Source organism: Narcine bancroftii, chromosome 8 (assembly GCF_036971445.1).
Source record: "Narcine bancroftii isolate sNarBan1 chromosome 8, sNarBan1.hap1, whole genome shotgun sequence".
Lineage (NCBI taxonomy): Eukaryota > Metazoa > Chordata > Chondrichthyes > Torpediniformes > Narcinidae > Narcine > Narcine bancroftii.
Genome location: NC_091476.1, coordinates 106,639,801 through 106,660,866, shown reverse-complemented (window position 1 = coordinate 106,660,866; position 21,066 = coordinate 106,639,801). Strand labels below are relative to the sequence as shown.

The following is a 21,066-nucleotide window of genomic DNA, read 5'->3' as shown; positions in this document are numbered from 1 at the left end:
TCTGGGAATAGGTGCTTGAGTAGGCAGTATTTGGGTAATATAAGCCATTAGCCCCGCTGCTGAAGTTTGAGACTCTCCGAGAGGTGGCAACATCTCTCAGCAAGAAGAAGAACTTCTAGAGTCCACCCAACGTCCCGGTCGGGGGAGGTGGAGAAGCTGTTACCGGTGCCCTGACAACCTACTACAAGTGTGCAGTCATTGCCTCGCCTTGGCAGTTGGAACCAGTCCAGGTGTTGACAAGTATAATTGGGAAGGGCTTGCATATTGTAGTTTGATATCAGCTTTAGGATTTGTAATAAAGATTTGTATAAAGTGCTTTCTGCGTCTGTGTCTATTTTTTTTCGGTAGCTCAAACACTGTGACCAATCTAAAACGAACAAAGTGAGAGGTACAAGTTTACCCAGGACAAAGGCAAGTGGCATTTTTTTTTCCCCACACCCTCCAAAGCCTTGAATACAGACACTCTGCCATCAAGAAGGAGGCAAAAGCTTTAGTGGAGGCTGTGGATCACTGGAGGCACTACTCTGGTGGCAGACCATTCACCCTGCTGATGGACCAGAGAGCTGTTGCTTTTATGTTTAACAATAAACAATGGTGTAAAATAAAAAAATGACAAGATCATGAGGTGGAGAATTGAGCATCCAACTATAATTATGAGATCTTGTATCAGCTGGGCAAGCTCAATAAGCCACCTGATGCCCTGTCCAGGAGAACCTGCACCAGGGTGCAAGTTGATCACCTCCAGGCCCTCCACGATAGCCTCTGCCAGGGTGGCAGAGGCTCTACAATTTTGTGATGGCCCGTAACCTCCCCTACTCAGTAGAGGAAGTCAGGGAGCTGACTTGCAATTGCCAGTCTGTGTGGAATGCAAGCTGCAGTTTTCCAGACAGGAGAGAGCCCAACTCATCATGCCCCTTCAAATGTCTCAGCATGGACATCAAGCGCCTCCTCCTATCTACGAATCAAAACATCTACTTCCTGAGCATCGTGGATGAGTTCTCACGTTTCTTATTCACCATTCCCTGCCCCAACATGATCATTAAAGCACTCCGCACAGTATTCACTCTGTTTGGATACCCTGGTTACGTTCACAGCAATGGGGGATTCATCTTCATGAGTGAGGAGTTGCAGCAATACTTCCTATCCAGGGGCATAGCTACAAGCCCGGGCAGATGGAGAGGGAGAGTGGGATGATCTGGAAGGCAGTCCCTTTGGTCCTCAAGTCAAAAGGGTTGCCTGTATCCCAGTGGCAAGAGGTCCTTCCAGAAGTGCTGCATGCCACCAGGTCCCTACTTTGCACTGCAACTAATGCAATGCCACATGAAAAATTGTTCTCCTTCCCGAGGAGGACGGGAACCTGGGGCCATTGCTTCTCCGGAAGCATGTTAGAACATACAAGGCAGATCCACTGGCCGAGGAAGTGCACCTCCTGCATGCGAACCCCTAGTATGCGTCGGTAAGGTACCCGGATGGACAGGATGATACTTCGGGCCCTGGCATGGGAGGTGCACCCGATATCCCTGGGCAGCGACCCAGTGCAAACCGACACAATTCAGCCCTCCGACGCCCAGCTGGTCGAACAAGCCACTGTTCCGTTGGAACCAACGATCCAACCAGCAGTATTTCGGAGATCTCAGCGCCGAATAAAACCACCTTTGAACTGTGTGGACTGCAAGACCTGTGCTGATATACATCGCCCATCACCCCGCTGGGGCTTCATTTAAAAAAAGGAAGATAATTTTTTTGATGAATAAAGCCTATTTTTGGTTAAATAGCCTTACCTTCTTTTGACACTGAGTTCATCCAAGAGGGCCAATTCAGACTAATGAGATCATTTTAAAAAAGGAAGGACTTTCTAATGTTAAAATTTTTGAAATTTATGGCACAGGAGGGGGCTTCGAAATTATCTATGGAGCCAATTTGTTTTTTAATACCAAAAAATAATTTATTCACCATAAATTATTTAGAAAAAGAAAACCGTTGTGCGCCTCTTCCCACCCTCAGCATTGTATCCACAGACTGTTACATTCATTTCTATTTACACCATTGTGGCATCCCCCCCCCCTCCCCCTCTCTACTGTTTCAGGGGGTTCCCGGTCAGTCTCAACCGCGGGTCATGGAAGGAGTCGAGAATGTGGTCCGTCCGCACAGCGTTGGCTGCCCCGAGCCTCAAGGACCGCGGCTTTTCACGGAGAATTGTCATGATGCACCCTCTTCGAGGATGCAAATTCGAAACATTGCAATGGTCTGCGAAGAGCAGAGAGCTTGGAACTGGCGCGACGGCTCCACGGCAGGAACTTTGCGTCTGCAAAGTCAACCACCTGCACGGCCCGCCTCCGAGATCTGAGTGGCTCACCTCGGCGTGGAGCAGCTCGACCTGTGATTGACAGCCGAGCAGTGCGCAGGCGCACCACCCCACCGGTGGGCTCACAGCAGGTTGACGTCCGGCGCCGTTCCACCCAATGAACCCAGGTCTTGCAGCCGGCCGTGCAAGGGCCGCTTGTCAAATGAGGAAGCGGTACCTGCCTCGGGCGTCACGTCGTTAAAGGGGCGTCACGTCCTTAAAGGGGCGGGGAGGGAAAGAAAGAAATGTATCTGCCGACCGATACTATCCACCGCTGAACGCAAGCCACTAATCCTGGCTAAGATGGCGGGCTGCGGAGCGAGAGTCTGCCGGGGCTGGATCGTCCTGCAAGCGCTGTTCGCCTTGGCCGGGGCGAGACGACCCTCCTCCAGCTCGCGGACGTTGCACGTCCGCCACGGATTAGCCGCCGACCCGCAGGACCGGAGGGCTCTGACCGTGGCGGCGGATTTCTCCGAGGAAGGGCCGGCGACGCTGCTCCAGAGGAATCGGCATCGGTGGCGCAGGAGCGCAGACGCTCAGCAGCATCTGGAGCTTTTGGGGCAGGTACCGGAACCTCAGAGCTTTGGCTTAAAAATACAACCTCGCGTTTCTTTCCAGAATTCAACTGCAAATGATGTTGGCGAATTCCAGGTGCCCGCCGTGTCTTCCGATCTGCTCCAACCCGAGCTTTTCCTTCCACCTCCTTATTTGTTGCTAATCAAATCGGTTCTATCACAGGGCACATCAACCCTGGAAAGTATTTAGAGTTAAACCCCGCTTGCAAGTGAATGTCTTCTTCTATGCACAAGTCAGTGTGTGTCTCTCAGCTTGCAATTGCTGGCGACCAGCTTTTCTCGATGGCTGGAAGCTCTCAGCTTCTCTAGAAGCACAGAAAACACTTCTGGCCAAGCAACAATCATTTCCCACCCATTCAAAGCTCTTCGTGCCACTTGCTGACAAAAATGCTGGAGGGACTCAGCAAGCCATGCAGCGTTCTCCAACTTTATTTTTGCAGGTTGGCTTGTTTGCTTTATCGTGACGCTTATCAGTTTGGCCAAGTAGGTTATTTTTCTCTTCTTTGGTCCTGGAGATTTTGTGAGTCTGATTGGGCATGAAAGCAAATGCTGGAAATATTCAGGGGCATCTGTAGAAGGAGCCACAGTCAATGTCTCAGGACAGACAACCTTTGTGTTTCATGATCCTTTTTCCTGATATATTCTTTCTCCTGTTTGGAAGCCGACTTCGTTCATCGATAGTGCCCCTCTTGGTTTTTTTCCCCCCAATTGATTGTAAAATACATATTCCAAAAAGTTCCTCTGATTTTGAATAGGACAAGTTGATGGAATTTTGTTATTTCTTTAGTTACCATATTCCCCCCCCCCCCCCCCCCCCCGTGTTCCTTACTCGCCTATGTATAAGATATTAAAGCACATCCTGGACAATTTTGTCACTCTCAAATTTCTAAATGAGAAATGGACATTCTCATATTCCCATAGTTAATTTTTTTATGAATAAGATCAAACCGTTAATCTGTTACATATGTTATTAACAATGTAACTACAAATTCGTTCTGAATTTGCAGGAAATAAAATGTATTCATTAGATAATCAGCTTTTGGTATCAAGAAATGAGTTATTCATAACACAGTATGAGATTCTACCTGGCTCTGCCAGGTAGTGAAAGATGTCGTCTGAGGAGAGAACATGGTCACCCTTATTTATTGTCTATGTTTGACTGCAGTGCCTACAGAAATTTTATGCTGAGCTTGCCTTGGCTCCAACCATCTTTAGCTGCTTCATCAATGTTTGCTGCTGATCTCCATGTTCAATTCTTGGGAACTTAGGTAGTCCATCAATTGTACCAGATGCTCAGTCCCGACCATATGTAATTACACAGCATTTGTAATGTTTACATATGGCAGTTAATCATTTACTTTTCTCTGAATGTACCTCCCAATCCCAGGATTTCCATCCTGGAGGATAAGGGAAGAAGGCGCGTGGGAACAGTCATTTGCTAGTTCCCTTCCAAGTCACGCAGCATCCCTGATCTGGAAATGTAATTTTTATTTGTTCTAATTTGGGAACTCCCTCTCCAACAACAATGTGATGGTGGTTTGTGAAGATGGTTAATCTCCGGCACCTTGAACAGTTTAATATCAGGAATAAATGTTGGGCTTACCGTCGATTCCCAGGTGCTGATTTAAATCTATTTTTTAAAAACCCTTGGGCATGCAAACTCATGGAATCGGACTTTTTGTGTTATTTTGCAAACAGAAATATGTCCGGGAAGAAGTTAACATTCCTGATGAATTCCTGTGAGTGTGATACTTATTTCAAATTTACCAAATCCAATGGAAATAAATACTTTTGTGTTTTGGAGAGATTTTTCAGAAATATAACATTGCTGTTTATAGTCTAATAAAATGTGTTCTATTCAGGGATAAAAGTATTTGTATCTTCAAATAATATTGAATTAAGTGCCAAGCTCTTTGATATCTTTTTGTGTCAATAAATTTTAAATAATTGACTTTCCTGAATTAACCCAATAAAGTTTGCAAAGTAATTTTTGTCCTCCATTTCCTGCTTGATAATCTCCCATTGATTGAGTATTAATCTGGTTGGAGCTTAAAAAGTAGCCTTTGGTTCATTTTCTACATGTTAGCCTCACTTTTTTTTACAACTGTGAAAATATTGGAATATATTGTGAGGTTAACAATGGTGCATCATTAAAAACTGAATTAGTGAGATTTACTAAGATGCCCTTGAAGGAAAGTGGGGATTCTGTTGAACTTGATCTGTTTTTTTAAATATTTATCTAGTAATTGAAAATAAGATGAGTCTCCCAAAAAATGTAAGCCTTAGCAAATATATCTAACTGCTTTACTAAAGGTACTCCTTTACTTTTTCTTTGCTTGCATTATATTTTCCTTCACAATTACTCAGTCTTTTGATATCTTCTACCTACTGATCCCTCTGGATATAATAGATTCTTCTGAATTCCTCAATGGATTATTATTTTGTAATAACCTTTGTACTACTGGTTTTCCTCTTCTCCACAGTGGCAACATTTTGTGTTGATGTTATATAAATGTCTTAATAATATAAAAAATGTTGCCTCTGTCTGATGACAAAATTTTAGTCTTGCAATTTTATTTATAAATTTTTACAGCTGCTTTTAGAATTTTGTCATGTGAGGCAGAAGAAATCAGAATATTACAAAAAACCACAAATATATTTGGTTTAGTCTTAGAATGACTTCTCAATCTGCTTGTTACCATGACAGTAGTGGAAAATAGATCACTTCACTGAAGTCGTAGTCTGTTGTGTAATGGCAATTCATAAATGGTAGATGATTTTAACCTACCCACTTAGGAAACAGCTGATGTAATTGGGACTAATAAATATTTTACTCTCTACAGTACACTATTCTCAGTTGCTTCAAAAAATCTTATCAAACTTTGTTTTCAGATGATGCAACAGTTGGTGGAATTGTGGATAATGACAAAGGTTGTCAAATGATAGATCAGTTGGAAATATGGGTGGAAAAATAATAAATGGAATTTAATCCTGACAAATGTGAAGTCTTGTACTTTGCAAAGTCAAATGGAAAAAGAAGACCCTTGGGAACATTAATGTTCAAGAGGTACCTTGGTAGCAGAAGGTCGAGCACCATCAAGCAGAACACTGGTGCACCTCAGGCTGTGCTCAGCCTGCTGCAGTTCACACTACTGACCCACAAGCGCATTGCCAGATCCAGCTCAAACGATATTAGCAAGTTTTCAGATGACACAACAGTAGTCGGCCTCATCAGCAACAATGATGAGTCTCATTACAGAGGAGAAGAGGTAAATCTCATGATACAGTGTGAAAGTAATAACCTGAGTCACAATGTGGACAAGACAAAGGAGATGATCATGGACTTCAGGAGGGCCAGGAATGACCACGCTCCACTGCGCATCAACAACTCTGTAGTAGAGAAAGTGGAGAGCCCCAAGTTCCTTGGAGTTCACTTAAGTAGTGACCAATGGGCCCTCAACATCTCCCCACTTTTCAGAAAGGAGCAACAGCAACTGCACTTTTTGAGAAGGCTGAAGAGGGAAAGACTATGGGCCACCATTATGTCAACTTTCTACAGGAGCTCTATCGAGGGTGTTCTAGTTGGCTGCATCACAGTGAGGTATGGTTACTGCAGAGAAATGGATTGGAAGTTAAACCACAGGACTATGGGTGGCCGAAAGGATCAAGGGGGCCTTTTTTCCTCAAACCCCCCCTCCGCCCCCCCCCCCCCAAATGAATGTGATCTACTGGGATCGTTGTGTGAAGAAGGTGCACAAAATCATTGAGGACCCCTTCCACGTTGTGGAAGAGATGCAGGTGCCAGCACCACCAGGCTGAGGAACAGTTTCTTCCCACGGGTAGTGAGAATGCTGAACGACAAGGGAACTGCTCACACTAACCATCCGAGATTCTCATAATCATGAAACAATATTTATTTTTATAGATAAAATATTTGCCCTGCATATGTACCATTTGTTATACTTGGTTGTGTGCCTGCATGTGTATTGTGTGTTATGCCTGGCTGCATGCATGTTTTACACCGAGGTGTGGAGAACACTGTTTTGTTGAGTTGTACTTGTACAATCCGATGACAATAAACTTGACTTCATATCAGTAGCTTACTGGAAGTGGCAGCACGTGTGAATAGGGTGGTAAAGAATGGTATACTTGTCTTTGAGTTTGTGCAATATACACATCAATAAACTCAATGTACATGTGCACTGAAATTTTCAATTGTTGTAGCTGAACAGGTACTTTGTTGGGGATGGAACTGCAAACACAACTAAAACTGCAATAATATGCATAATTGAATTACATAGAGACAAGAAATACAACAAAACATGTTCATAGTTACTGGTTGGAGCATCGAGTATAAAAATGTAGAAGTCGTCTTGCAGCTGCGTAAAACTTGAATAAGGCCACATTTGGAGTATTTTGTACCATTTTGGTTGCCATATTAAATGAAGAATGGAGAGGTTGCAGGAGAGAATCACTGTGATGTTGCCTGGATTGGAAAGTATTACCTACTGTATGAGGAGACTTTGGACAAATATGATTGTTTTTTGCAGAGTGTGGGGGAATGAGGGGCGACTTGATAGAAGTATGCAAAATTTGAGATGTAGGTAGGGTAGATGGTCTTTTTTGTCTCTCAGGGTGAAAGTTAAATACTAGACAGCATAGATTTAAAGTGTAAAGTTTTTTTTATACACCGTGGTAGGTACCTGAAATGTGCTGCCAGGGAGATGGTGGATTCAAATTTCAGATTTATTATCAGAATACATACATGACATCACATACAGACTTGCTATTGTTTTTCCTGTGGGCATGGCAGAATTACCACTTTTTGGTAGTGCAAAAAAATTCTCGATTTACAAATGTAAGTAAATAAAGAAATGTAAACAAACTACGCAATATAGAAAGAAAAAAAAAATCAATAAAGTGCTAAAGTAAGAGTCCTTAAATGAGTTCCTTATTGAGTTTATTGTTGAGGACTCTGATGGTGGAGGGGTAGCAGGTGTTCCTGAACCTGGTGGTGTGAGTCTACTGGCATCTATACCTCTTACCTGATGGTAGCAGTGAGAATAGAGCGTGTGCCGGATGATTTGGATCCTTGATGATTGCTGCTGCTCTCTGACAGCAGCGTTCCATGTCGATGTTCTCGATGGTGTGGAAAGTTATGCCTGTAATGTCCTGGGCTGTATCCTCTACCTTTTGCAGGGCTTTATGCTCCGGGGTATTAGTGACCTCATACCAGACTGTAAAGCAAGCGGTCAGCACACTTTTCACTGCACATCGGGAGAAATTTGCCAGGTTTCTGATGTCATGCCAAACTCCTGCAAACTTCTGAGTAAGTAGACGCCGTTGGTGTTTTGGGTCCAGGAAAGATCCTCCGAGATGGTGACTCCCAAGAACTTAAATTTGATCACCCTCTCCAACTCTGATTCCACCAATGAAATGGATATGAAAGAGACATTTAGATGGGGACATAGGCAGGGGATGGATGGATATGGGCTGTGTGTTAGCAGATATGATCAGTTTAAATTGGTATTGTGGTCAACACCGATATTGAGGACCAAAGGGGCTGTTCCTTTGCCACAGTACTTGAAACTAATTTTCTTATCCAGATAATGTTTGTACTGATAGCAATTAATAAAAAGTATCTGCTTTCTTTTGATACTGCACTAACTGCTGTTTTTACTGCATGTCCAGGTGTATTGAATATTTCAGATTTTGGAAATAAAGTTTGATTTAGTTTCAGATTTAAATGTTTGCTATTTGTGATGTATTTGATATATTTTTAAAGAAGTAGGCCAGGATTGGTTTTATTCATGGAAACTTAGATCTGCTCCTGAGTGTTTTATTTTTGGTTGTATGTGGGTTATGTTTTTTAAAAGACTGATAAATGCAATTTGAGTTGGGGGGTGGGGGTGTGCTTTTGATGAAAGCTCTATTAATTATCTTTGTGATAATATCCAGCTACCATGCAATGCAAATATATTCAGTAGAGTTAAGAAAATTGAGGGAGATTGTATAGAAATGTTTAAAAACCATGAAAGAAAATGGGCAAGGTTGAAGCAGAGAGGATGCTTCCACTGCAGGTGGTAAGATAACATAACCTCAAGTTTCAAAGGCGTATATTTAAGATCCAGATAAGGAGGAACTGTTTCTCCTAGATCGAAGTGAATCTTTGGAATTCTCTGCCCAGTAGAGCAGTAAAGTTTGCCTCATTAAATATATTGAAGACACAGCTAAAAAGATTTTTGAAAAATTGGGTAGGTTATGGGCAAAAGGCAGGTAATTCCATTGTGACTGATTCCAGCCTGATTAGCCATGATCTTATTGAAAGGCAAAACAGTCTCAATGGGCCAGTTGGCCTTCTCCTCGTAATTCTTGTGTTTTTATGTAATCTCTCCAAAAAAATTTCTTGCATCAAAATAGTTGTGACTTATTTAAAGGAAAGCTGTAGGGAAGATTTGCATATGTGTTTTATTTCATTTATATGCACAAAACATGCTTTTGGAGGATGGGGGAACATAGTTACCTAACAGAAGAAAGTGCAAGAGGGGATGGAGATGATGGGAATGATGGTTGGAGACTAAGGCTTTTGAAATAAAGCAATTGGTGATGAGATGAAGTTGATGAAATCAAGGATAGTAGCTTTTGCTACTACCAACAGCTTGGAAAAATTACTTGATTATCCAACAATTTTGCGTGCATTTAATTATGTCTTTATTTGTTCTTTGTAGAATGGTGTGTAATCTGCTTGGAGCAAATCATTGGTACTGGATACTTTAGTTTTGGAAAATCTTCTATCATCTCACAAGCATCTTTCTCAAGCAGTTTATTTAAGTTTTTACTTCCATGACCATGACTCTATGCTTCCATCCCCCTGCACCAAATCTTCTAATATAGAATCAGCATTTATTGTCATGAACGTGTCATGAAATTCATTTTATTTGGTCAGCATTACAGGTACAAATTATTGCTATAAATGACATTAAAAAAAAAAATTAGTGCAAAAGAAGAGCAAGCGAGGTAGTGTGTCTGTGGTTCATTCAGAAACCTGATGGCAGAGGGGAAGATGATTTTGTACTGTTGGGAGTTCATCTTCAGGATCCTGTACCACCTCCCAGATGGAGGCAGTGGGAAGAGGGCATGGCCTGGGTGGTGATGGTTCTTGATGATAAAGACAGCTTTCTTAAGACTACCTCTTGCAGATGTACTCAATGGCATGAAGATTGATGCCCATGATGGTGCTGGCAGAGTTCACAACTCTATGTAGTTTTTCCCTGCCTGGTGTATTTGGCACCGCCAGACCTGACAGTGATACAACCAATCAGAATTCTCTCTCCATGGTACATCTGTAGAAATTTGCAAGTGCCTTTTGGTGACCAAATTAAAACATTTGTGTAAATTAAACAAATAACAATATCAAACAGCAGTCAAAAATTTGACCATCTCCATATTGTTTTGCTGTTCCTCATGAAGTATCATCACTGGTGAGCCTTGTTTGTGATTTCATCGACATGCGACCCCGGGATAGATCTTCAGCGATGTTGGCACGCAGGAATTTGAAGTTCTTAACCCTTTTCATTGCTAACCCCTCAATGAGGACCAGTTTGTGTTCTCATAATTTCCCCCTCCTGAAGTTCACAGTCTGTCCCTTTGTTTTGCTATTGTTGAATGCAAGGCTGTTGTCATAACACTACTGAACTAGCTGATCTTAACATGCAAGATCTGTCTCACTGCTGTACACTTCCTCATTGCTGTCTATGATTCGACCAACGACCTTGGCTAATTTGTAGATGGCATTTTAACTCGCTTGCTATTTTAACATTTCTAAAATAGGAAGCACATTAACAGGGCGATTAAATATCTGAAGAACATACAAACATGTAATATGGGATTTATTGAGAGTTTTTCTTCAGAGTTAATGTTCAAAATATAGTAGATAATCCATTGTCCCATAATTTGGAAATCCTGTTGATTCAGCTTCTGGTTTGTGTACAGTTGTTGCGGTGCTTTTCTTCCACTCACTGGAGTCTCAGTTTTTGTGCTAACTTTTTATGTATTGTGTTCATTTGAAATCTATCATAGTGCAACAATTAAAAAATATATTGGGTACTAATGAAAATCTTCACCTAGTAGCATGTCAGATTATTGGAGTTCCATTGTATTTTTCACTTTGATCATGAACTTCCATCAGAATTCAAAATAGTTGTTCCAAATCTCATGAAACACAATGAAAGATTAAATATAGAACAACAATCTTAAAATTTTACAGCTCATCCTAACTTATGATCAACATTACCTTGCCTATTGAGCAAGATGCAACTTTAACCTGTTATGATTTGCTTTAATATTTTCTCATTCATCAAATATTCTCAATTCCTTTTTAAATTTTTATACTTGACAGAAGACCTAAATCTAAATTGTAGAATTTGCCATTTTTGATATGATTTGCCCTGAAAGGAAGTGGAACTTTAGCTAGATGTGGTGAGTAAATGATTAAAGATCATAGAACGTTTACTCAAGATTTATAATTGCAGTAGAAATTGACATTAGATTTAATCAAAAAGTTCCATAGTAACTGCAACTCAAAATAACATCTGATTTAGGAACGCCCATGGTATGCAGCCTTGATTGAAAAGTCAAAATTGAAGATGATGAAGTCAGAAATAAGAATAGTAAATGCTGGAAGTAGCTGGCAGATTAAACAGCGTATGCGTTGAGAGATGCAATTCGATGACTTTTCGCAAGGTCTGATAAAATCTGAAATACTAACTTTTTTTGCTCTTCTCCCAACAGCTGCTTGAATCTGAAACATTCAATGCTTGAATATTCTGGTTGAACTTTCTTCATGCTCCAACTGCAGCCTGTCTATAATAATTTCTGTGGTTGACATGCTGTCCATCTAGTTGCTGGTGACAATTGATCCTTCTCTGTCTTGACTCCTCTGCTTTCGTTTGTTCATTCTTTCTTTTGCCAATCTACTGAGCCTAGCCTTCGATAACCTTCAAATCTTGAGATTAAACAGCCATATTCCATACTAGTTCTCGAGCTTCTCTACAACCCTAGACCACATTAAGAATTCCTCTATTTCCTGTGGACCACATATAAGCCATGCACCACGCGTTAGGAGGAGGGTGGCTAGCAAGAACAGAGTCAGGACTTGCTTTGGTTGGAAAACAGTTTTGACATTTTTTTTTGCAGCCTTGATTTACATAATACTTGTTTATACTATCAGTGGCATTGGTGTTTGCCCTTTTACATGCTCTCCCCAATTTTAGGGTAAACCTTTTATTTAAAACACACACATGAAGTTAACTTCCTTCTTGCCATTTTTTTAAATGATTGAAATGTGGCAGTGAGAAATGACATGATGGCGCAGCTCCACTGGCACGAATGACTGACACTGGAATCCCAAGGGTGTTAATGGGGAGGAACATTTAACATTAGCGTGACTGCAAATACAATGCTCATATCTTCAATTTTAGCAGCACGTTATACTGCTGTCATTTTTGCCATGTCATTGTGGTTCATCTGTGATGAGCACGTGGGCTACCAGTGGTTTGTGGACCACAAGATGAGAAATACTGCTGAATAGTATATCTCTTGTCTGTTTTTGTTTTTGCAAACCCATTGGTTTCCTGGATTTATAAACATTTTCCTGGGTATGTCTTTATCTCAGTAACCTTCTACAGTCTTATAATTCTGCTCATATCTTCATTGAGATGTGGTTATCTTTCTGAATTCTACCTATTCCATTATGCCTTTTCTTTTACTGCATGTTGGGATCTTTATCTTTTGTCCAACAAAAAAGTGAATTAAAAACTTATGCTTAAATAATTACTTGATTGTCAAAGAACTGATTCCACTGGTTATATTTTTGAAGTGAAGTTAGTGATGTTGCAATGAAAGATGAGGCTATGACAAAGATAAATTGTAGTTTTAAGTCTGCTACACATTACTTTTGGATTGGATGTAATCTGCATTATCAGTTTTGGATTTGTGTATTTCTGATTGGAGGGACAAAATTGTTCCACTTTCATCTTATGTTGCTGGGAGTAAGTGACTTAGTTTTCATCTGTAAGCAGCATTTTGCGGGTAAGGGAGAATAGATTTTTACTTTGTATTTTCAAATCCTATAGTGTAGTGCATGACTAAGATTTTTCTGTTGATGAGATCTTGATATTCTCTGTACAGTGTGGCTAAAATGATTGCTAATTTAAAAGAATAATATGTATTGTGCTCTGCTGCATTCTTCTTTGGCTTGGCTTCGCGGACGAAGATTTATGGAGGGGGTAAAAGTCCACGTCAGCTGCAGGCTCGTTTGTGGCTGACAAGTCCGATGCGGGACAGGGAGACACGTTTGCAGCGGCTGCAGGGGAAAATTGGTTGGTTGGTGTTGGGTGTTGGGTTTTTCCTCCTTTGCCTTTTGTCAGTGAGGTGGGCTCTGCGGTCTTCTTCAAAGGAGGTTGCTGCCCGCCAAACTGTGAGGCGCCAAGATGCACGGTTTGAGGCGATATCAGCCCACTGGCGGTGGTCAATGTGGCAGGCACCAAGAGATTTCTTTAGGCAGTCCTTGTACCTTTTCTTTGGTGCACCTCTGTCACGGTGGCCAGTGGAGAGCTCGCCATATAACAAGATCTTGGGAAGGCGATGGTCCTCCATTCTGGAGACGTGACCCACTCAGCGCAGCTGGATCTTCAGCAGTGTGGACTCGATGCTGTCGACCTCTGTCATCTCGAGTACTTCGACGTTAGGGATGAAAGCGCTCCAATGGATGTTGAGGATGGAGCGGAGACAACGCTGGTGGAAGCGTTCTAGGAGCCGTAGGTGATGCTGGTAGAGGACCCATGATTTGGAGCCGAACAGGAGTGTGGGTATGACAACGGCTCTGTATACGCTTATCTTTGTGAGGTTTTTCAGTTGGTTGTTTTTCCAGACTCTTGTGTAGTCTTCCAAAGGCGCTATTTGCCTTGGTGAGTCTGTTGTCTATCTCATTGTCGATTCTTGCATCTGATGAAATGGTGCAGCCGAGATAGGTAAACTGGTTGACCGTTTTGAGTTTTGTATGCCCGATGGAGATGTGGGGGGGCTGGTAGTCATGGTGGGGAGCTGGCTGATGGAGGACCTCAGTTTTCTGCATTATGGTCAAGTCAAAATAGAAGGAACCATGGCTCCAGTAACTGTTAAATACATGTAGAAAGTAGGCCATATCTGGCATGAAATACCATTAAATGCATGTGCATATTTATTGAATAAAAATCCAGCACCCTTTGAGATTTAATCTTTACAGTCTTTCTTTCACTAAAACTGGAAATTCTGCTTTCCATTTAAAGACACAACATGTGACTGTGACTGGTACTTTCTGACTTCATTAATCTAATCTATGCACATTGTTGATTCCCACAGGACCTCCAAGGTTTTCCTTTATTCCCATGAAGAATATATTTAGATGCATTTTGACCTTTGTCATTACAAGCAACTCCATCAGGGTTCGTTCATGGTAGAGCTGGCCTTCTTAGGATAGCCTGGAGCAGCTCCCCTTTGTGATTAAGCAGGCCCTGAACAATATTACTAATGTTCCCATGGTGCTAACATGTTATTTTAACAAACCTTGTACACAATTGTACCACAAAACTAGTAAGTGGAAACCAAGTCAGTGAAATGGGTGCAAAAATCTTTCTTAACATTTTTATTGCTTTCATCAAATAAATGTTACATAGGTACATAACATATTAACAAATCTTATATCGTAATAAAAATGGTATTGAAACCTACGTTATAGTGTAAAGAAATTTTAAAAACAGAAAAACCCCACTATACTAATGATCTAATTATCAATCCCCTCTCTTTGGAGGCTACTGACTTAGCACAACCAGTCCACTACTCATAATTAAAAATGGAGGTAAACAATGGGGTCAAGAACCAGAAACGAATTAAATCTAACTAAATGTATGCAAGCATTTTGGAATTTTGTATTCTTGTTTTGCCAGCAAACCTAGAAAAAGGGTCAATTTGTGATTGGGATATGCATTTATAGCAATGAGTTTAATTTTATTTATTATTCATAATAAATTTCGATTTCTGACCTTGCAACTATTGTGCTTGACAATACTGCTTAGTGTTAATACTGCCCAAAGTGTAACTTCAGGGTAACATTTTTGTTAACCATATGGGAATTCATGCAAGCCCACTTACAGGAATGGTTGCTCTTGAGTGCTTCAAGAGCTGTAAAGTAAATTTTATGGTGTTGGTGGTTTAAAAAAAAGTTATTTGGAGGTTTGTCTCTTTTTTTGCTTTTTTTTGCCCATCCTCAGTGCCTGTTATGTATTTACAAATTTTCTTTTAACAACCCTATTTTGAATAAGTGATTACCGTATTAGCTTTAAAAGATAGTGTGTTTACTTACTGATGGTGGTAAGAAAGGATTTCTATCTGAGATGTATGCTTTATTGCAGAATAAAATGCTTAAACTCAACATTTATAAATCTAAATTAAAATGGGAAAAAGATTTGTCCATATCTATTTCTCAGGATGATTGGATGAACTTGTGTGAGGAGAGTATGACTACGATTGTAAATGTAAGGTATAGATTGGTTCATTTTAATTTTCTTCATCAGTTATACTTAACTCTGGAGAAATTAAGGAAATATAAGTTCTGATTAATGTTTCAGAATGCATAAGGAAGTTGGTTTTTTTTTTACATTCTACTTGTTTGAGACAGTGAAACCTTTTTGGGGTAGATTTAAGAACTTTTAAATGCTGTTTTTAAAATGAAAATTTCACTTGACCCTTTGGTATTTTTATTGGGTTATATTAAGAAATTGAGCTTGGAGTTAAAATGAAATAAGTTTCAAATTGCTTTTTTGAGATTGGCTCTAGCTGTGGCTAGAAAATGCTTGGCAATTACTTGGAAAAATGAGACTAATTTGAGTATTCAGTAATGGCATTTGGAAATGAGATCTTGTATTCCATTGGAAAAGATAACACAATTTACATAATAATTATTCCTTTTTTGTTAAAAACTGGAGCCACAATACTGTGTGCAGTTTTGGTCACCAAATTATAGGAAGGTTATAAACAAAATAGAGAGAGTGCAGAGAAGGTTCACGAGAATGTTGACAGGATGTCAGGGTTTGAGTTACAGAGAAAGGTTGAGCAGCCCGGGGCTTTTTTCTATGGAGCGTAGAAGATTGAGGGGGGAATTTGATGGAGGTGTTCAAGATTTTAAAAGGGACAGAGAGAGTCAACATGGATAGGCTTTTACAATTAAGAGTGGGGGATATTCAAATCGGAGGCCATGTTTGAGATTGAAGGGGGAAGATTATAAGGGGAACATGAGGGGAAATTACTTCATGCAAATAGTGGTTGGGATGTGGAATAAGCTTCCGGCAGAGGTGGTTGAAGCAGGGACGTTATTTACATTTAAGGAAAGACTGGATAATTACATGGAGGGGAAAGGATTGGAGGGGTATGGACCAGGTGCTGGTCAGTGGGACTAGGAGGGTGGGGATTTGTTCCGGCATGGACTAGTAGGGCCAAACTGGCCTGTTCTGTACTGTATATGGTTATATGGTTACATTTAGGATATATGGGGTTGAATTATTAATCTTTTCCCCACACATTGATGCTTCGAACATGGCAAATAATTGAAGAGTGATATGTTAATTGATCTCTCCTTTTCTTATGGGGTAGTTTAGAGGGGGCTTGGTTAGGGTAGGGGGTGGGGGGATTGTAAAATGTAAAAATATCATGTATGTATTATGTTATATTTGTATTTTTATTGTATGATTTATCATGATTAATAAATAAAATTTTCAAAAAACAAAGATAGTGTGTTGATCTTCATACACCATCATGAAAGACAAAATTGTGGCATGGATGATGCGGAATCTATATGGGTAGAACTGAGGAATAGCAAGGGGCGGAAAACGTTAGTATATAGGCCTCCAAATAGTAATGTAGAGGTGAGGAAAGGCATAAAAAGAGAAATTAGAGAAGCGTGCAATAAGGGAATAGCTGTCATCATGGGAGACTTTAATTTACATATAGATTGGACTAGCCAAATTAGTAAAAATACTGAAGTGGAGAAATTCCTTGAATGTTTACGGGACGGTTATCTAGACCAATATGTTGAGGAACCAACTCAAGAGCAGGCAGCAGACCATTTTAGACTGGGTATTATGCAATGAAAAGGGGCTAATCAGCAATCTTGTTGTATGAGGCCCTTTGGGTAGGAACGATGACAATATGATCGAATTCTCACTCGACATGGGGAGAGAGAAGAAATTAAAACCGAGACGAAGGTCCTGAATTTAAATAAAGGGAATTATGATGGTATGACACAGGAGTTGAGTAAGATTAATTGAGTGGTGTTTATGGGAGGGGTGGGGGGGGGGGGGGTTGACGGTGGATAGACAATGGAAAGCATTCACAGATCTAATGGAAGAATTGCAGAAATTGTTTATACTGGTTTGGCATAAAAATAAACCAAAAAAAGGTGACTCAACCATGGATAACAAGGGAAATTAGAGACAGCATTAGGTCCAAAGAGAGAGCATATCAATTGGCCAAAAAAAGTACCAAATCTGAAGACTGGGAGGACAAAGGGATTAATCAAGAGGGCAAAAATAAATTACGAAAGTAAGCTTGCAGCAAACATAAAAACCAACTGCAAAAGCTTTTATAGATATGTCAAGAGGAAAAGATTGGTGAAATCCAGAGTAGGTCCCTTGCAGTCAGAATCAGGGGAATATATAATGGGGAATAAGGAAATGGCAGACCAATTAAATTCTTACTTTAGTTCTGTTTTCACAAGAGAGGATACAAATAACCTCCCAAGGATATTGGGAAACATAGAAACTAATGCAAGGGAGGAGCTGAAAGAAATCAGTATCTCTAAGGACATGGTCTTGGGGAGATTGAAGGGATTGAAGGCTGATAAATCCCAACGGCCTGATAATCTACATCCTAGGCTACTTAAAGAAGTGGACATTCAGATAGCAGATGCTTTAAGGATTATTTTCCAGAACATGATAGACTCAGGATCAGTACCCATGGATTGGAGGGTAGCAAATGTTACCCCACTATTTAAAAAGGGGGGTAGAGAAAAAGCGAGGAATTATAGGCCGGTGAGCCTTACATCAGTAGTGGGCAAAATGATGGAATCCATTATTAAGGATGTAATAGCGGAGCATATGACTAGCAGAGAAGGGATCGGACAGAGTCAACATGGATTTACAAAAGGTAAATCATGCTTGACAAATCTATTGGAATTCTTTGATGAGATGGTGACAGGTAAAATAGATGGGGGATGGTGGATGTGGTGTACCTGGACTTCCAAAAGGCCTTCGATAAGGTCCCACATAAACGACTGGCATGCAAAATCAAGGCTCATGGGATTGGGGGCAAGGTATTGATGTGCATTGAGAACTAGCTGGGAGATAGAAGACAGAGAGTTGGAATGAACGGCTCATTTTCTGAGTGGCAGGCAGTGACCAGAGGGGTGCCACAGGGATCTGTACTGGGACCCCAGCTGTTCACAATTTACATTAATGATCTAGATGAGGGGATTGGATGTAATATCTCCAAATTTGCAGACGACACTAAGCTCGGAGGGGTTGTGTGCACTGAAGAGGGGGGTCAGGAAGCTCCAGTGTGTTTTGGATAAATTGGGGGACTGGGCAGATACACTACAATGTGGATAAATGTGAGGCTATCCACTTTGGTAATACAAACCGGAGAGCAGATTACTATTTGAATGGCAATAGATTGGGAGATGGGTAAGTGCAGAGAGACCTAGGGGTTCTTGTGCACCAGTCACTGAAGGTGAGCATGCAGGTACAGCAGGCGGTTAAAAAGACAAATGGTATGTTGGCCTTCATATCAAGAGGGTATGAGTATAGGAATAAGGATACCTTACTGCAGCTGTACAGAGCCTTGGTGAGACCACAGCTGGAGTATTGTGTGCAGTTTTTGTCGCCTTATCTGAGGAAGGATGTTCTTGCAATGGAGGGAGTGCAGAGGCGATTCACCAGGCTGATACCTGGAATGGCAGGAATAACTTATGAGGAAAGATTGCGCAATTTGGGATTGTACTCGCTGGAGTTTAGAAGATTGAGAGGGGATCTCATAGAGACATATAAAATTCTGGCAGGACTGGACAGAATGGATGGGGAAGGGATGTTTCCAATGGTGGGGGAGTCCAGATCCCAGGGCTATGGTTTGAGGATAATAGGCAAACCATTTAGGACTGAGATGAGGAGGAATTTCTTTAATCAGAGGGTGGTGAATCTGTGGAATTCATTGCCACAGAGGGCAGTAGAGGCAGGTTCATTGAATATATTTAAGAGGGAATTGGATATATTTCTTCAGTATAAGGGAATTAGGGGTTACGGAGAGAAGGCGGGGACGGGTTACTGAACTTTAAGATCAGGCATGATCTCATTGAATGGCGGAGCAGTCTCGAAAGGCCGAATGATCTACTCCTACTCCTATCTTCTATGTTTCAATGGAAGATGGCAAAATTCCATGTCATTGAATTATACCATTTTGAGATTCTAAATCAGTGGTTTTCAATCTTATTTCCCAATAGTTACTGAAATATTTTGCTTGAGAAAAATCGTCATTGGCCAATTTCCTTTAGAGTTATGAAACCGTGCACATAACAAGTCAATTAGGTATGATTAAAACAGTGGGATTCAAACTTTTTCTTTCCACTCACATACCACCTTAAGTAATCCCTATGCCATAGGTGCTCTGTGATTAGTTAGGGATTACTTAAGGTGGTGTGTAAGTGGAAAGAAAAAGTTTGAAAACCACTGTTGTACCTAATTGACTCGTTATGTGCACAGTTTCATAACTCCAAAGGAAATTGCCCAATGACGATTTTTCTCAAGCAGAGTATTTCAGTAACGATTGAGTCTTGAGCAGTGGTTCTCAACCTTCCTACTCACATATCACCTTAAGTAATCCCTTACTAACCACAGAGGGATAGGGATTACTTAACGTGGTATCCGAGTGAAAAGAAAAAGTTTGAAAACTACTGTTCTAAATGAATTTCACTTTTATGATTCTTGTGTTTCTTTTTAGATATTCCCTTACAAAGGATCTGAAAAATTCCCTTTAATTGGTCTTCGGCAGTTCAATTCTGCAGGAGGAGAGAAAGAAGAGTGAGAGGGCATATTGAGAAAGGGTTCAATTGTTTGGGTATGTATTCTCCCTGGTAACAGAGGGTGGGGGAAGTTATCCCAGAAAGGCTGAAGAGTATCCTGAAGGGGAGGGAGAAGGATAGAAGAAAAGGAGATGAGGTCATGTGAGCAGATTTTAGGAAGTTTTAAAATAAATTAAAATTAAAGGTGCATCCTCAACATTCATTGGAATGACTTCATCACCAACCTCGAAGTACTCGACCTGGCAGAATCCGCAAGCATCGAATCCACGCTGCTGAAGACCCAACTGCGCTGGGTGGGTCACGTCTCCAGAATGGAGGACCATCACCTTCCCAAGATTGTGTTATATGGCGAGCTCTCCACTGGCCACCGAGACAGAGGTGCACCAAAGAAGAGGTACAAGGACAGCTTAAAGAAGTCTCTTGGTGCCTGCCACATTGACCACCGCCAGTGGGCTGATATCACCTCCAACTGTGCATCTTGGCGCCTCACAGTTTGGCAGGCTGCAACCTCCTTTGAAGAAGACCGCAGAGCCCACCTCACTGACAAAAGACAAAGGAGGAAAAACCCAACACCCAACCCCAACCAACCAATTTTCTCTTGCAACCGCTGCAACCATGCCTGCCTGTCCCGCATCGGACTTGTCAGTCACCAACGAGCCTGCAGCAGACCTGGACATACCCCTCCATAAATCTTCGTCTGCGAAGCCAAGCCAAAGAAGAAAGAAATCTGATACTAAGTACAGGAATAGGGGGATGGAGTAAATAGCTGGAGGAAGCGCTTTAGATTTCTGAAGCTTTGAGACCATTTCTTAAGCGTTGTGGAGGGGTGTGCCATTCAATTATTTTGAAACAGAGATGAGTATAGTTATAGAAATTTGGGGCTTTGCAGGGAAGTGTCATGTACGTGGAAGATCTTGATGAATGATTGAGCAGGCCATTTAGACCCTGTCTCATTTTATTATGTTGCTTTTTCCTTGTAAGAA

General features: G+C 41.1%; 1 protein-coding gene and 1 long non-coding RNA gene across 4 annotated transcripts in view; one reads left to right on the top strand and one right to left on the bottom strand.

Moving 5' to 3' along the window:
- Window positions 1–3,351, bottom strand: part of LOC138741130 (uncharacterized) — a 29,780-nt gene extending 26,429 nt beyond the window's left edge. The window contains exon 1 of the long non-coding RNA XR_011343349.1: window positions 2,357–3,351. This is a non-coding gene — a long non-coding RNA (uncharacterized lncRNA). The remainder of the gene's footprint in view (window positions 1–2,356) is intronic.
- sorl1 (sortilin-related receptor, L(DLR class) A repeats containing) overlaps window positions 2,463–21,066 on the top strand; it is a 168,999-nt gene continuing 150,395 nt past the window's right edge. For 2 of the 3 annotated variants that reach the window (XM_069894711.1, XM_069894709.1), the window contains exon 1: window positions 2,468–2,908. In XM_069894711.1, coding sequence (XP_069750812.1) covers window positions 2,648–2,908 — 261 coding nt within the window. In that variant the 5' untranslated portion in view covers window positions 2,468–2,647. Of the gene's footprint in view, window positions 2,909–21,066 lie in introns of all 3 variants that reach the window. The other variant, XM_069894712.1, reaches the window with a different exon arrangement.